This window comes from Xiphophorus couchianus, chromosome 13 (genome assembly GCF_001444195.1).
Source record: "Xiphophorus couchianus chromosome 13, X_couchianus-1.0, whole genome shotgun sequence".
NCBI classification, from domain to species: domain Eukaryota; kingdom Metazoa; phylum Chordata; class Actinopteri; order Cyprinodontiformes; family Poeciliidae; genus Xiphophorus; species Xiphophorus couchianus.
In genome coordinates, this window is record NC_040240.1 from 12,331,003 (window position 1) to 12,347,376 (window position 16,374).

The window sequence follows — 16,374 nt, forward strand, 5'->3', positions numbered from 1 at the left end:
ACTGGTGGTGCATGTACTGCTGCTCTCCTAAACACTTCTCTCTATCTGGCTGTCAAGCCTTAAGTTTTTTTTTTGCCTTACTTTTTTCTCTATATTGTTAACTTGTAATGATGATAATGATATAGTCACTATTGCAGGTGCATGCATGGTGGAGCTAACTTGATGGTTTAAATAAAGTAACAACAACTTGGGTCAAAATGAGTACTTTAATAATGCCATCTACCCTTTCTGCTCTGCCTTGGTCCTCTTCACAAATCATTGCCGTCTTAACTGGCAAGGGTTTACTGATTTGTGAAAAATTATCCCTCATGGTTTTCTGGGCAGACTCTGGAGAGCCATTGGCCTGGAAATGCCTTGGGATCCCCAGAACGAGCTGGAGAGTCTCACTGGAGGAGATGTATAACTGGACCCATTGACTCCACGACTCCATTTCACATCAGTAAAAAACCAGAGGAATGTTGTTTTGATGAGGAACAAAAATGAACACATTTTTGATTGTTTTCAATTTGCGTATAGAAGGTTTATTGCTGGTATGTTCACATAAACATAAATCACTCATTGCAATCATTTATTAAAACATCTATTTGCATATTTTACAGCAATCGTGTGCCCAACCCAATTAGCCGATGTTTTAAAATGATGTTAAATGAGGGTGTTGGGTTTGATTTAGTTTGATGCGAGAGCTCTTTGCTTCATAAAACTTTCTGCAACAGCGAAGTAAAATAAATAGTACTACTAGTTCCTGATAAGTCCCTATTTGTGTGTGAAGAACCTTTCAGAGAGTGAGACATTATCCCAGATGATGGAATGGACAATGGAAATGGTGTATATGCAGCTCACCCCCACAATTTTTACCCAACAAACAAATTCTCTGCTTCTCGTCTAGAGAAAATGACTCTAGGAATTTGGGACTTCAAACCTCTTGTTTACTTTTAATGGTTAGCATTTTAGTCTGGCAAAGAAAAGGGTTGCATAAATCCTTCAGTAGAATTACATACTAAACCCATCTAATATGATAGATGCGGAAGAGCCCATCATCATTGACTTTTCATAAGTCATGACCATAACTGATGCAGTAAATCATGGTCTTTCTACACAGCTCCTGTTTCCCAGCTAGATGCCATCCTGTCTTAGCAAGACGATCAAAGCAAACTTTGTTGTACATTCAAATACTTGCAACTTCCTCCTTCTGTGTAACCTCTGATATTATGAAAGCTATTGTTTATGGTGGCGGCTACGAATCAGATTATCCAGTTCTGTCTTGTTGATGGTGCCGTAGGCTTGGGTATAGCTGCCTAATTTGGCCCGTGGGTCTCCAGTGCCAGCCACATTGCAGTTGTTCTGAAACACTTTCTTGCTGAACCGCGGTGGTGGACGAGCTTCGCGAGCCTGAGAACTGGGGCGCTGGTTCTGCATATACAAAAGTGGACATAATTTTGTTATTACTAGGAGAAAAACATTATTTAAAATAAGAAATCAACACATTTAGCAGCAATTTACAGACCAATGCCAATTACTGAATAATTTGTATTTTTTCTAGGAGTAAAGACATGGAGGAGGAGGTAAATACAAATACATGCTTTTCTGGGTTAATAGTTAAAACCATGTATCCCATTAATTCCATTTCGCAATTATATGTTACTTTCTTTTGGTTTTTCACATAAAATCCCACTAAAATCCATTGAAGTTTCTGATTGTGATTTCAAAAAGTCTAAAAGATGTCCCTATTTTTGCTAGGCACTATAATTATATTTGCATATATAACATAATGTTTTCAAAATTCTGTCTTGAATAAAGCAGGTATGGAAGAGAAAATGATGAGAGATGATAGACTTACCAGTGTAGCTGAAGAGATATGCAACCCAGCCGTTAAAGATGCGTCATCTTTGCGAACTAAAGGGTTGTTTTGCGTTTGACTGAGGCTCCAGGAGAAGGAGCGGTTGTGAACCACATTGGCTGAACGACCCCGCTGGAGAATCTGGTCCATGGACTAGTAAAAAGAAGGTGAAGTAAAGAGTGTTAAAAAGTAGCAAAAAGAGTGAGGCTCACAATGAAATATTATTGAAGAAAATACTCTGATGTAGACAAATCAAGATAGTAACACAAAAAGTGGAGCTAAACTAAATGGTGAACGCTGATTACTACATTAGAGTTGTTGCCCTCTGCTGATTGTGTAATTGCAGTTCTTGTTCTGGTGTGTCCTGCTGAGCTCCTGCCGGTTACAGAATAGCGAGGGGGTCGATAAAAACCATCTGAGTGGAGAAAAGACAAATTTCAGTTTACCCTCTCCGACAATGTGATGATATAAGAGACATATGAATACTAAAAGACGAAGCAAACAAATATATTTTTGAACACAGTAAACCGTGGGAGAAACATTTTTGGTCAGAGACATTACAACACGGAAACATTCTAGCAAAGAAATAAGTTGTCATACTTGAAACATGAGTTATGGGGTTATATGCAGGTTTTCCTAAGCAGTAACCAGGTTGTGGACTCGTCTTCTCTGTTGTAGATGGGTTAGATGCATTGGCAGCCTCTGTTTTAGCGATCTCCGTATGTGAAGGCTCATGGTTTGTCTCGCCTGTCTCCTCATTGCATGTTTTCCTCTCATTGTTGTGGGATGCTGCATCTGCAGGGCTTTCCTCTTCTTTATCACTCTTCCTTGAGCTGGGTTTCTCCTGGCTATCTCCACAGGCTCTGTTGTTTGGTAGCCTCAATATCCCTTGCTGTGTTCTCCTTTCCAGTATCATCTAAAACAATTTGGAAGATTGAACAAATTTAATACCCTTGACCAAATAAACTTTAAACATATTATTTGACATACAGGGTTTTTATTTCAGTAATATTTTAATCACCTCGTATAATTTGTTGCGGTACTGAATCACAGATAATTGCACGTCATCATCCACTGCCAGGACTACATCGTAGTTGAGGGCTGGCTCTTTGGCTGGATTATGGAATCTAAAGGGGGAAAAAACTGCGTTTTAAATATTATTTCCATCATTAGTATTATATACAGGTGAGATGTTATTAATGACTATTGCAACAGAAGTAGAATTTCTGATTAATCCACATTTTTTACACTGATCTCTTAACCACTTGTCATCATCATTGTGCTGACTCCCTTAATATTTAGTATTGTGGGCACCATCATGTGTGTCAGATGTGCAAATCTACTGCAGTGAGATTTCATCTGACTGAACAAACATACTACAGCACTTATTTAATTCTGTGACAGTGTAAAAAAAAACTTTAACATAAATGCATCTTTTATTGCACTTAAAAGCAAAAAGACATCTATAATTTAAACATTAATAGTACAGCAGAAGAGCAAGGAGCTAAGAGTAATTAGAAACCACAAATCATCAAATTAAGCAACCAAAAGAAGACAGAGATTTCTCAACAATAATTTCTCCATGTAGAAAACCTTACTGCTATTGTAGTTGCATTGTAAGTTTTAATACCTGGATACATATGGGTGATGAAGAGCCTGCTCTGCAGTCAGCCGCTTGTCCGGGTTAAAAACTAACAAACCCTTCAGCAGGTCGAGGGCATCAGGAGGCACAGAAGGCTGGAGAAGATCCTCCAAAGGCACCTGTGGTCTGGTGAAAGACAAGTGTGTCATGAGTCGTATATACAAAATAGATAAAATTACACAGCAGAGGACATGACAACAACTCTGAGGTATTCAAATAAGAACATTTCATCATAAAAAGAACAGAAGGTCGATAGATGTGTGGATGGTTTTTACAAGGTGATGCGTTTAGCTTAAACACTGCTGTATTGGTGCATCTCTGCTCCTGCCCGCTAAGACTTTAAAGAAACAATTTTCTTCTTGGACAGTACCTTCTTTAATAATAACCTTCAACTTTTATTCATTTAATTGAGACTTTATGCGACAGAGTAGCAAAAAATAGAGTATAATTGTGACATGGAAAGAAAAATATATATATATTTTTTTTAGAAATAAAAAAGACACAATACTGTGATAACTCACTTTCTTTGGGTATTTCAAAATAAAATCCAGTGCAACCAATTGCCTTCATTGGTAGATAGAGATTCGCAGTTCACGTATCTTAATAGAATAACTGCGTGTTGTACTCAACAATTCTCACCATTATAGAGTAACAACAAGAAAGCCAAAACAATTCCTGTATGCAGGTTGCCACAAGGAGGTCAAGCAAAGAAACTTCTAGTAAAATGTATTGTATCTTGTGGATGTAGCATAAAATGTCAAGGGGTGTGGGTACTTTTGCAAAACACTGAATACCACAATAACAACAAACTTGCCATATGCATATGTATAGTTCTCCTAACTTCACACAGAATAAATACAATTTGCCGTCACTGGAGGTTAGGATAACATATCTTAATGTACACAATATAGAAAAAGACAAAGACTGTTGATTTATGTCTCCACAAAAGCATTTCAAACAAACACAGTAAAAAAAATAGTCTTACTTCAATAACATTCTCTGAATGACAGAAGATCCGTATTCAGACTTGATGGCGAGAATATCTGGAATAACAAATGTATTTATTCAGTCCAAACCAAAGATAAGTTGTCGAGTATGTGACATTTTGACATTATCTGCTACCTTCTGGGCTGGGGTGAGGTATGGCACTCATGATCTTCTCTACTTGGTTGATGGTCGAAGTTCCAGGAAACAGAGCTTTTCCAAGCAGCATTTCTCCAAGGATGCAGCCGAGGCTCCACATATCCACACCATTGGTGTACCTTTGGACAAGATTATAGCATAAGAGATTAAAGCATAAAGTGTCATTAATCTGCAAAACTCCTCCTTTCCGAGAGTCAAGACCAACAGTGGCTAAAATATCTTACAAATACATAGTTAAGTTAAAAATAAAGCTCTTTGTGGCATTTAAAGCTAAGCTAAGGGTTTTATTTAGAGGTATTAGAGATCAGAGTGAGAGGACTGAATGTATCCCTTTTCTTCCAAGTCACAATTTTGTGCTAAAAAAAATCACAAAAATATATTAATGTTTCCAATGTCCTGTATACATATTTCCATTCTAAGTGTGAATACTGTCCTGATTTTTTGACTCCCCAATTCTTAAGCTTGTTCTTTGGTTAAAGACAGGCATAGAAGCTATGTTTCTCTTCAAATAAATTAAATTGAAGGGGGAAAAAAAGCCAGCCTGGGTGCAGTTCAGATGGTGACAACAGATGCTCATCACGGCTGATACCTTGTTGATCCCAGCAGGATCTCAGGAGCCCGATACCACCGCGTTGCCACATACTCCGTCAGAGCTGGGTTCCCACTGTCCTCCTGGATCTGGTTGAGAGATCTGGCTAAGCCGAAGTCACAGAGCTTGACGACGCAGTCTGTGTCCAAAAGTACGTTGGAAGGCTGCGAATATAACAAATTTAGAGTGATTTCAAGCCGTTTCACGGTGCCGCCGCTTTAGATAAAAAGAAATATGAATATGTTTTAAAAGCGCCTCACTTTTTCATCTCTGTGAATAACATTTCCTGAATGGAGGTACTTGTTGGCCCTGAAGAGCTGGTACATAACGTAACGCTTGTGAATGTCTTTAAGAAGAGAGCCTTTCCTAATCACAGCGTGTAAGTCGGTATCTGGGAGAAAAATAACGAGGAAAAGTGACAGCTTACAGCTGCTGCTACAGCACGACTTTAAATGCATAATACTGTCTGTGTCTGAACAGAAATTCTCATTCTGGTTTTCAATGTAAAAATGCAGATGTTTAATATGGGTGGATGAATAGAAAGATGGAATGAGAAGGCCACCCTCAAACATCCTCCAAACATCCTCCTGTCATATTACGTTTTAATAGTTCATATTTAATAAAACAATTTATACATACTAATACATACCCATGTACTCAAAGATGAGATAAATGTCTTTGTCATTTTGGGCTCGGATGACGTTTAAGAGTTTGATGATGTTAGAATGATCTCCAAACTCCTGCACAAGGATTATCATTTTTAATAGCAGAATCACAGGAAGCACGGCACAGATTTTCTCTGACTTGGAATAAGCAGCAGGTAACGCAACAGCAAAGTGCAATACAAACAACGCATAACGTGTCCAAACAGTTATAAAACTTCCACTATAAAACGCAGCACTGGAGAAGTGAAGCAGCACAGGGAGAGATGAATTTGGCCCCATGACGCCGATTTTACCCAACGACAAAGAAAAAAAAAGTCTTATAAATTTTTCTTATAAAAATGACCTGAACACGATGACAAGAGTATTAATATCACATTACAGTTTATGCTATCACGTTTCAGACAAATGAATTATAAATGAACTGTTTCCTGCTGAGCCAAACATTTTGACCCACATTTTTAATGCAGTATACATTAGATGATGAAACAGGAGACTAATTTGAGAAATAAGTAGCGGAGCATCAGACACACGTCTGAATGTATTTTAGGCAATATCTCCTTCAAACGTCAATATGATTGTTACCTGAAGGAACATGATTTCTCTGAATGTCCGCTGTAAAAACAGAAAAGGAAAGAAAACTGCATTCATGACATGAACTTTACAGGCAAGACGATGCAATGAACTAGGCAAACACAATCCTCCTGCTCTAATTAATAATGAGCTGTCTTCCCTGAAGGTGAAGGACGTTTATACAGAGAGGTTGTATTGCAGATCGGAAGCTCTAGTCTGAGATATAGAACAGTCCTGGAAGTCTCATTCACATCACAGAATTATATCATAACGTTAGTATTGCTATATTATTTCTATGTTTACTGGTGTATTTGAATTAAAATATGCAAGAGTAGCAAGAATGCTTTATGATCATCTTATGATCACTTGCATTTGCAATGAAAAACAGTTTTACCAACCTGCGCATCTGTCCTGTTTCTGAAAGCATCAAAGATTTTTTTCACTGCCACAGTCGCCCCCGTGTGTCGGTCGACTGCTTTCCATACAATGCCGTAGGCCTGAAACAGGAAGAACACTTTGTCAAACTGGTTCTTACACCTCCACTTATGAGTTTAAAAAGCCTTTTTGTACTGGTAGCAAAGGACATTTGATATAAATGTAAAGAATTCAACAACAAAATGTGCACCAAATGGGAAAACAACACCAGATTTGTTTTTATTTTGAATTAAAAATATCTAAATTCAGTTGGATGCATTACAGATCTTTAAGGTACATCTTATGCTCTAGTGGTAATCTCCCACTGGAAAAGATAAACTTTCCAGGACATAAAGAAAAGGATGGATTAGATAACAGGCCCCTGGACACCAGACATGTCAAAGGTCCCCCATGCTTTGTTACACAATACAATAAGACTGAAAGAGAAACAAAATATCTTTTAGTTTTTTGTTAGGTTCTGATGGTTCTTGATTTGGTTAGTTTTCCACTTTTTACTCTCTGTTCCTCTTCATGATGGTCTTCAATGTCTTTTTTGTTGCTTGGATCTTCATGTCATATTGTATCGTTCTATAAATGTCTAATTGTTTAAGGAGTTGTTTTAAAAAAATTATTATTAGAACCTGTTTTTCAAAGCAGGTACTTTCAGGAGAGGTTTTGCATAAAAACACATCTTAGTATTTTAGTACTTAGATCTGTGCTTGATATATTAGTTATGTGTATTACTGCAAGTCCTACCAATGTAAAGTAGTTTATAATTGTGAAATGGAAGAAAGTACAAACAATATTTTCTGATTTTTTTTTATTTATTAGAAAATCTAAACTTTTATGTACTGTATATAGTTTAGATTTAGATTTAGAATCCCTTTAATTTTGGCTCCCTTATAGATGCCTATAGTAGTCTATAATGCCTATAATAGTCTCATCACATTTGACGGCCTCAGAGATTGTGTGCATTAGTGTGCAACCAGTATCAAAAAGACCAAGGTGGGAGAATCTACTGACAGGAGAACTATTATTCATAGACTCTGCAAAAGTAAGACTTGTAAATATGTGGGGGGTTTTATTTTTAGTTTTTAAATACCACTGCACATGACACTGAACACATCATCCCTACAATGAAACATGGTAATGGCAGCATAATCATATGGAAATCCTTGTCAGAGTTGATGGAAAGATAAATGGAGCAAAAATACGGTGTAAAATGTGTAATAGGCTGCAAAAGGCTCAACACTGGGGTAGGAGGCTGACCTTTTAGCAGCATAACAACTTTAAATATGGATTAGATCAAAATGCATGCATGTGTTTGAATGGCCGGTCAAAGTTTAGACCTAAAGTAAGCAAAGAACCTGTCACAAAAGTGATTGATCACAGATATTTCCCATCAAATCTGGCTGAGCTGAAGCTATTTTGCAAAGAATAAAGGTCGAAAACATCTCTCTCTTTTTGCAACGCTGATACAGACATTTCCCAAAAGACATGCAGCTGTAATTCCTGCAAAAGGCAGTTCTACAAAATACTAACACCAGGAAACACTTTAAATAAATTCATGAGTAAAAAATGCTGAAAGCAATTAATTATTTCCTTACTCTTCACAATTATGCACCACATTCAAAAAATACATTGAAATATGGGGGTAAATATGACAGGTTCCAAACACCCTCCAATAGGAATTGCCTGCCTTTGCATTCAATTCCCATTTGATATATATGTCAAATATATATATATATATATATATAAATGTAGCCTCTCATTTGTAAAATACACTCTTGATACCAGTGTTATTGAAAGCGAGGCAAAAGTTATGACCCCAGAGAAACAGGAGGTCAAGCATAACACAGGCAGGGCATCAGAATACAGTGTTATTGTACTCAGGCCAGTGGATCAGATTCACACAACACTGGAAGCTCTTTGCGTATGACGAGCTTAGGCTCAAATAGTGATGTGCAACAGTAGTTTTTCTGCATTAGTAAAATCATGTATACTTCTTTAAATCTACTTAAGAGTGTTTCTAACTGCCCTTTGGTCTGATTCCTCACAGCCAGAGCGTCACAGGTCATATGCAAACAAGTTGAACAGCAGGGGAGCATGAGTCATAGTCTCTTCTAGTTTACGGAGTTGGCAGGTTCACACAGCATTTACCAGCAGGTTGTCTAAAACGAGAGCATCAATTTGCAAACCTCTGTGAAATGAGAATGGTAAGAAACCAGCCAGTTAGAGTTCCTGTGTCTGCCACAAGTAAGGAAAACAAAAGGGTTGGACTTGCTGATCTAACATCAGCTGATCTGCAAGGAAAGAAAATAAACCACTTGCTTGCAACACTGGTGTTAACCGAGGACCTTAAGTCTAGAGAATCTGAGGAATTTTCTCAACGTGATTGCACAGGAAAGCTGAAAGGAATTTATTTAAAAGGAAAGTTTCCCTTAATGTTATAGGGAAACTTTCCTTTTAAATAACAAAGGGAATGTATGTTTCCCCTTTGTTGTTGGAGATCATTGGGCCATGCAATGATCTTCAACAAATGAAGCAAATCATAGTTAAGATAATTATAAAACATTCTTACCCCTTTTCCGATTCTCTTCCTGATTTCATATTTGAGAAAAATGTGCTCCTCCACTTCTGACACTTTTACTGACTCATGCTTTTTGCTCATTTTTTGTTTGTCCATCTGAGCCAGTGCTTCACATAGAAACCATCATCACTCTCCTGGATTACTCCTGCGGGCAATAAACCAAAAGCGGGTGCGGAAAGGTTTAGAGGGCAGCCTGTCCAGTCAAATGTGCAACATTCACCCGTTTCGTAGCTTCTATGTTATTAATGCAACAGTGGAGAACCACGGTGGGATTACCTGGCAACTCTCCAGCGACCACCCCGCTCAGACGCCGCTTTTCACAACTTCAGTTGCTGCTTGTTAGGAAAAATGTTAGCTTCCATTTTCTTTTAGTGACTGAAAAAGTCTCTCTTTGGTATAACCTGCAAAATTTCAGTGTTAACCCCCGCACCAACCTAACGTTTGACGCACCTCACCGCTCTTGCTCCTTTACGTGGGTTTGTGGCTACTTGTTGTTATGGTAACAAAAACGCGACTGGTTCTTAAAGGAGCCGCAGCGTAGTTTTTTGTTTGTTTTGTTTTTACAGTGCTAAAAGTAAAATCTACTTTTTATACTCACCATAGGTATGACTTTGATAAATTTAGGAGTTTTTAAGCTTTATTAAATCACAGCTATTAAGTGTGCGGCTTAGTTATACAACAAAAATCTAGTTAATTTCAGAACTTTCTATGCGTGCATGATCTTCATTATTTCAACCACAACCAAAGTAAAACTATCAAGATGTTCAACAGTGAGAGGTTTGTGTGGGAATAAAAATCTAAGATGGATGAAAATGTATCCTTTGTCTGATCTTTAAGTCTGAAGTATTACTGAACTAGCATCGTTGGCGGTTTTCCAAGTTTTCAAAGTTTCATACATACTTATTATTGTGACACATTTTTCTCATCTACTTAAAAAAAACTCTTTCTTGAGCAAATATCTGACTTTTCCTGAAATTGACAGATTTCAGTTGACACTGAAAGGCCGGTTCTGGAGCAGCATTTTTCCTTGTTGAAAGCCTCAGTCCACAGTTGTGCAAGACCAGCTTCATTGTGAACAGCAACAGTTGTGATTCAGCAGCTTCCAGGCTGGTTTGTCTTTGTTGTCTTTGAAAAACTTACACAGCATCCAGTGTTTCCCTTCCATTTGACAGAGACAGTTTGGGTCAGATAGTTAAAGCTTTGACACAACTGTATATTCTTATCAGAAAATAATTCCCCCCCACAAAATACACATTATTTGGAAGGCCATGCCAAAGCTCTCTGCTAAGTATCCCCACAAGTCTGGTCTGCTATAATGAAAGCAACATATTTAACCGAACTCAACCATGTCTGGTAAGAACTATGCATAGAAACTGAAGTTGCTTGGAGAATATTCATTATTCATAGCACCCTGAACAAGGGAGGTCAGATGCATGCTTGAAAGCATATGCACACGTAATCATTTTAGATGCATTTAGTTGTTCCATCTTAGCAGCACTGGCTAAGACAACTATTTTTTTCACTGCAGTTTTACAAAATTTACTTTGAAAATATCCCCATTAACCTCTCAAACAATAATTGACAGACCAAAAAACAGATGAAATTTTTTTAAACTTTATTTCTATAAAGGTGTTACATGCTTTTATTTAAAAATCAACACTACTATATACAATGATACATTTTAATAAATATGTCCTCCTCAACGGTGTTTCAAGGCTGAAACATATTTAGCCAGCAACATGAGTTTTTCTCTGTAAATTTCAACTCTAACTCTTCCTTCTAAAAAAAAATGGATTAGACATGTTACAGGATGAGAAAAATATGTGATCAAAATAAATCCTTTCCACTAAGCATCAATGTTATAGTTAAATAGATGAGAAGTTAAATAATCACCAGATACGATTTAATCTTTTTTTTTTTGCTGAAAAGTGATAAAATATAAGAACAGTAGCCTAAGACTGCTCTTTTCTGTCTACAAATGCTTTTAGAGGACCCACACACAGAAAGAATCAATATGAGATGAAACATGACAAACAGAACAAACCCAAAGGCTTTAAAACACACACAGGATACTCTTAAAGTAATGTATAGACTTCGGCTGCTGAACTTTTCTCAGAAACGATTCTTGGTTAATGCTTTGCCAAACTTGTAAACTGCCCTGACATGGCCAAACACAAAGAGCCAAAAAGAGGCAGAAGGCAGTAGGCAGCATGATGTACCAGAAACAGGGGATATTACAAGGCAGTGGAATGTAAACTGCACCAAACCTAATAAAATAACAGAAACTAGACTTACAGAAACTGGCAAGAGAGTGACTGAAAAACTGTTCAGACATAAGCTCACTCCGTGCCGGAACAAGCAGGAAAAAGTAGCGTTTATTTTTAACTTAACCAGAGTTCCAAAAGTTAAGATCTATGTTAGACAAAAGCTTTAGGAAGAGTGGAGGAAGCGGTTGAAGGCGTTGTAGGCTGATTCCAGATCAAAGAGCATCTGGCGGACCTGGTTATCATCCAGCTCATCTGAGGCAGACATGCCGCTAAGGGTGGTCAACCTGTAGGAGAAATCCCGTGAGAGATGACAATACGCTGTGCTTCTGCTATTTAAACTCTAACCTTGTTATACGTAAAGGGAACATAAATTTCCACTAATTTTATGCAATTACATCCATTCGAAGGTTTGCATGCCTGTATGTGCAGCTTATTTAAATTCATTCTTTTCCCAGAAATGACTGATTACACATCAAACAATTTCAATAAATAAAAATATATTTGATGTGTGTTTAAAATAATTGTCCAGTTAGAACACTCAACTCTGTCCAGTTTTTACCTACCTATCTAAACCTCTGACCAGCAACATAAAATAACAAAGCATTTGGTACCAAACTGACCCTGGAGGCTCTTAAAAGTATTGGAATAAAGGCTCCTCTCTGCAACTCACCAGAGGTTCACTTTGTCCTTTGCCTCAGAGTCTGGAGGCATGTTGCTCATCCTGTTCATGGTTTCCATCAGCTCTCTCAGATCTGGTTGGATCTGTAGTCATGAGAAGTAATCACCATGAGAAAATTTCCACTTTTTAACTTTTTGCAGATTGCAGGCTTAATATGTTTGTAAAGTCAGAATCACCTCATCCATGGCTCTGATCTCCAGCCTCAGCTTGTCCATAACAGTGATGAAGAGCTACGGTTCACAGATGGTGGGAGATAAGACAATGTTAAGGATGTGTTAAGTTTACCATTGATAGTGCTTTCTAGTTTCCGATATTCTGCCAGTAGCTCATGTGACCAATGGTAGATTTTCAAGGGAATAGTAATGGTAATCTCCATTCTCACTTCAAAATAGGCAGATATAAATTTACTGCTTGATACTGTGATTGAGAGAAAGGACATACAGAAACTATATCTGCGATGCAACGGTTCAGGTTGCCCTTATCGTCTTTGATGGTAATTGGTCGATCTTCCTTAATCCTCTCCATTGCAAGTGGGCAGTCAAGCTAAAGGACAAAATAACAGAGACATCAAGGTGGGAAAAATTACCACAAAGCAACAGTTATAAATTAGTTAACTAACTCTGATGTTTACTCACTCTGTACTTCCTGCAGAATTCATCGATGGAGCCCACATCAGAGCCTTGCACCTGTTTGAAAGCAGCTTTATACTGAACCAAGAGTCTGGAGCAGGAAGCCGTGTACCTAAAAATACAATTTCATCCAGATCATTGACGTATACATTCATATTTAAAGGCTATGTGTTAAGCTGAAGTGGAACTTACTCGCTGGGGGATACGCAGTCTTTGATGTAAGCCTTCTCTAATGCCTGCAAGGTCTTTACAACAGCAAACAACTCGGCCATGTTGTCATACCTTAAGAAACGAGATAAATCAAATGTTACAGCGATGACAAGTTCAGCTCATCATTAAGCACATTGAATCAATGCAAAGCTTACTTTTCTCGTTCCCGTGCGTTTTTATACAGTTTGACCTCCTGCAACATCAGAAGTTAGAATGTTCAATTCAAACGGATAAATTGAAGTGCAATTTTTAAAAGCATGAGGACTTTCAAGTTTTTTCTTTAAGGCTTACACAACAATATATATATAAAAAAACATTTACCTCATACAACTCAGGTTTGTTAGCTGGAGCTGTGTGGTAAAAAATTATGAAATTAAGTAAAATACTGGAGATGACAATGCAATGGGTGACACTTCAGAGGTCCTGATGAATTCATAAAAGATGCACTTCGGATTAATCTTACCTGACCCGACTCCTCCACTGCCTGCTATCCCGTGGAACATGATGCTGATGTTTCAGATGTTGGTCTAAAAATATTTGTTATATTTAAATATAATTGTATACCAAAAGCAATCAATTCTTCTTTCTATAACGTTCTTCGTTTTAAGCCCTAAAAGCAAAACTAAAATAAATTGTTCTTCGTTCTGCCATATAAATAAGTATTTATAGACGTAGGCTACCTTACGTCACTATCGCCTTCTTACGAATAGAAATTAATTTGTGTCTGGAAAACTGGAAATGAATCCAATCCGATCGTGTTTTTTAACATTGGCAGGAATTTGCAGCAGAAAAAGTTATTTTGTCTTATATCTTTACCAACCATCTCTGCTCTGAGACTATGTAACATGCGGTTTTCTGTTATTAACAGAACTAATGAACATTGTTGTCATGACATGACATTATTAATAACTTCACGGTTTGATCTTCGAACCTTGGCCTGGTTAATAAAATGTACAATATTCTTGGCAAGACACCGACATTACCTGGAAGAAATAACAACCATATCAATGTATTCTTTTCAAAAAAGTCCATTATAAATTAAAAGTCAGTCATTTATACAAAACTAAAGTTAGATATCGAAACAGTCGAAGCTAACTTGTTAGCACTTCCTTAATGCTTTTGTGAGACTGAGCTCCGATATTTATGTATTTTTAACCGATAAACGACACGTAAAGATCACATACCATATTACTATACATTATAACTCCAATGTATTTATTAATACGTCAACGAAAAGGTTACAAAGTTAAAAACTAGATGACATATTCCACTTACCCGTTCCATAAAATGCTATAACACAGATGTAAACACACCCTCAGACCAGGACCAGCATACGTCAAAAATAATAGGTGCCCATTACGCCTCTGAAAAAAATCTCCAGAAGTAGGTATGTTTTCTAAAAAATGATAAACTGTAGGTATTTACTGATATTCCGTTAGATTTAATATCGTTAAGATTTATGTGACGTAAACACGCATGTTGAACTTTAACCAACCCTTGTTTCTAAACAGGCAAACGAAATGGACAGCTCATCGTTAAGGCGGCAGACTCAAACTGAAATGAGTGAAAAGAAAAACCTTTTCTTAAAAAACGTTTAATGTGTTTTCATCGTCAAGGTTGGTAAGTACGGAGCCCGTCTGTCTGGTCACATCGAAGACAAAAAGAAAAGAAAAATCTTGGCCACAACTTAATAACGCGAAGGAGAAGACCAAAGTTCAGTTTATTGTGTCCAACTTTGGAGTAGTCCCTAATTTTGCAGTTGATGGAAAACCCGAAAAATATTTTACCTTCAACTTTACGTCACAGTTTTGAACGTTTGTGACAATTCTGAACAAGTATCGCATTTCATGTTTAAATGGGCTATTCACAACACAAATATCAAAATTTTACGCGTTCAAATTTATTTTTTTGCCATTTATGTAGGCAGGGGTTTCGTTTGATTGGTAGTGATTCTGCGTTATTCTTTATATTTATTTCATCTTCTAATTTGAAGTGTTACTCTTTATTCTGTTACATTTTAATGGGTCCTTAATGCCTTAAAATGTTATTTTATTATGTTTTCTATCTTGTTTTTGTATGACTTTAGAGTAGCTACATTTTAAGGTAATCCAATGTTGTGTTTTAATTTTTATCTACGGCTAAAGGGTTTAAAATAGTTTTTATGTTTCCAAAATGTTACCCTTTTTTAATATCTGTCTAGTGTTTCCTTTTTTATGATAGCATTTTATCAGTTCTACAATTTATGTATTTTCATCACTATCATTTAAAATAATAAAATAATAGTATTTTTTGTTGATGAAAGTATATAGAACAACATATATTGATATGCCTTTGAAAGATAAATGTAAACCCTTTTTTAATGTTTTTCAGATCATTTTCCATTATGAAAAACTCTAAGGCAGCACCGCAGCGTTGTGCTCAGGAAGAATGTGGAATTTGGTTGGACACGGTAGAGCTGAAAGAAAAGGCTAAACAGGTGATTATTGGAGTTTAAAACACAAATGGAATTGTTACCTTACGGTCTTTATTTACTGTTTTTTTTATTTCTCATTTTGAGCTCTTTTTTCCCCCCCCAGAAACACCATGCCCGTCCTATCTCTAAACTGTTGAATCCCTTGGCTAAAGGTGGAGGGTACAGTTTGGCTGTAGCCCTCAATTTCACTCAGACTAAAATGGAGATGCCAAAAACTAAACAGAGTTCCATATCTGCTTTTTTTGCACCTAAACGTAGAGGTAAGCAGCCAGTAGCTTCCTAAATGGTTAATATTTTTACAAGAATAGTGTTTGCATTGATAAAGTATTGAAAATTGTTGAGGCTTGTGAGATTTGATGGTGTTTTCAATGACTGCTTGAAGAAAATAAATATTCAAAGCTAGCTATTCAAGCTTCGTTTTTTACATATCACTGAACGTTTCTGAGCTGAACAGGTGAAATCTATGCATGGTTTCTGCAGTTTAAAGAGTTCGGAAAAGGACGCGTTTTGAATTAGTTATCTTCTAAGTACAAATATTATGAATATTGAAAACAACAACATAGTAAGCAAATATCAGTTTCTCTACATCTTAGCCTTTAGTTGTCCTAATGTTTAATTTATCCGTCTATTTAACCACCACGCAGTTTGTCCATCAGTCTCTCCATC

At 36.9% G+C, this 16,374-nt stretch overlaps 3 protein-coding genes across 5 annotated transcripts in view; 1 reads left to right on the forward strand and 2 right to left on the reverse strand.

The window, feature by feature from the left end:
- The window catches only part of aunip (aurora kinase A and ninein interacting protein), a 954,922-nt gene that overhangs the window by 936,740 nt on the left and 1,808 nt on the right, over positions 1 to 16,374 (forward strand). The window contains exons 1-3 of one of the 2 annotated variants that reach the window (XM_028036567.1): positions 14,747 to 14,855; positions 15,606 to 15,711; positions 15,812 to 15,968. In XM_028036567.1, coding sequence (XP_027892368.1) covers positions 15,619 to 15,711; positions 15,812 to 15,968 — 250 coding nt within the window. In that variant the 5' untranslated portion in view covers positions 14,747 to 14,855; positions 15,606 to 15,618. Of the gene's footprint in view, positions 1 to 14,746; positions 14,856 to 15,605; positions 15,712 to 15,811; positions 15,969 to 16,374 lie in introns of those variants that run through there. The other variant, XM_028036566.1, reaches the window with a different exon arrangement.
- On the reverse strand, positions 489 to 9,951 carry mapk15 (mitogen-activated protein kinase 15). 2 transcript variants are annotated; one of them, XM_028036548.1, is made up of 15 exons: positions 9,727 to 9,951; positions 9,442 to 9,595; positions 6,845 to 6,943; positions 6,459 to 6,488; positions 5,861 to 5,951; positions 5,472 to 5,602; positions 5,212 to 5,375; positions 4,602 to 4,741; positions 4,465 to 4,522; positions 3,468 to 3,605; positions 2,859 to 2,964; positions 2,438 to 2,753; positions 2,143 to 2,252; positions 1,838 to 1,990; positions 489 to 1,410 (listed from the first exon to the last, which is right to left on the reverse strand). In XM_028036548.1, the coding sequence occupies exons 2-15, from the start codon at positions 9,544 to 9,546 to the stop codon at positions 1,216 to 1,218; spliced, it is 1,836 nt and encodes a 611-aa protein (XP_027892349.1). In that variant the 5' UTR covers positions 9,547 to 9,595; positions 9,727 to 9,951; the 3' UTR covers positions 489 to 1,215. The 2 variants fall into 2 exon arrangements, with proteins under 2 accessions (XP_027892349.1, XP_027892350.1); XM_028036549.1 differs by having other exon boundaries at positions 2,146 to 2,252; positions 9,727 to 9,950.
- vps28 (VPS28 subunit of ESCRT-I) lies at positions 11,061 to 14,646 on the reverse strand. Its single transcript, XM_028036596.1, has 10 exons — positions 14,511 to 14,646; positions 13,699 to 13,762; positions 13,557 to 13,585; positions 13,391 to 13,428; positions 13,218 to 13,307; positions 13,032 to 13,137; positions 12,838 to 12,939; positions 12,573 to 12,626; positions 12,388 to 12,479; positions 11,061 to 12,001 (listed from the first exon to the last, which is right to left on the reverse strand). The coding sequence occupies exons 2-10, from the start codon at positions 13,736 to 13,738 to the stop codon at positions 11,881 to 11,883; spliced, it is 672 nt and encodes a 223-aa protein (XP_027892397.1). The 5' UTR covers positions 13,739 to 13,762; positions 14,511 to 14,646; the 3' UTR covers positions 11,061 to 11,880.

Excerpts from the sequence above, each read along its gene's own strand:
- mapk15 (XM_028036548.1), bottom strand. The coding sequence starts at position 9,546 with ATGGACAAACAAAAAATGAGCAAAAAGCATGAGTCAGTAAAAGTGTCA. Across the intron at positions 3,606-4,464 it reads ATTCAGAGAATGTTATTGAA|ACCACAGGTGCCTTTGGAGG; the intron begins GTAAGACTATTT and ends GTCTTTCACCAG. Across the intron at positions 2,253-2,437 it reads CCCCATAACTCATGTTTCAA|ATGGTTTTTATCGACCCCCT; the intron begins GTATGACAACTT and ends TTCTCCACTCAG.
- vps28 (XM_028036596.1), bottom strand. The coding sequence starts at position 13,738 with ATGTTCCACGGGATAGCAGGCAGTGGAGGAGTCGGGTCAG. Across the intron at positions 13,429-13,556 it reads ACAAACCTGAGTTGTATGAG|GAGGTCAAACTGTATAAAAA; the intron begins GTAAATGTTTTT and ends CTGATGTTGCAG. Across the intron at positions 12,627-12,837 it reads GCATCGCAGATATAGTTTCT|CTCTTCATCACTGTTATGGA; the intron begins GTATGTCCTTTC and ends TGTGAACCGTAG.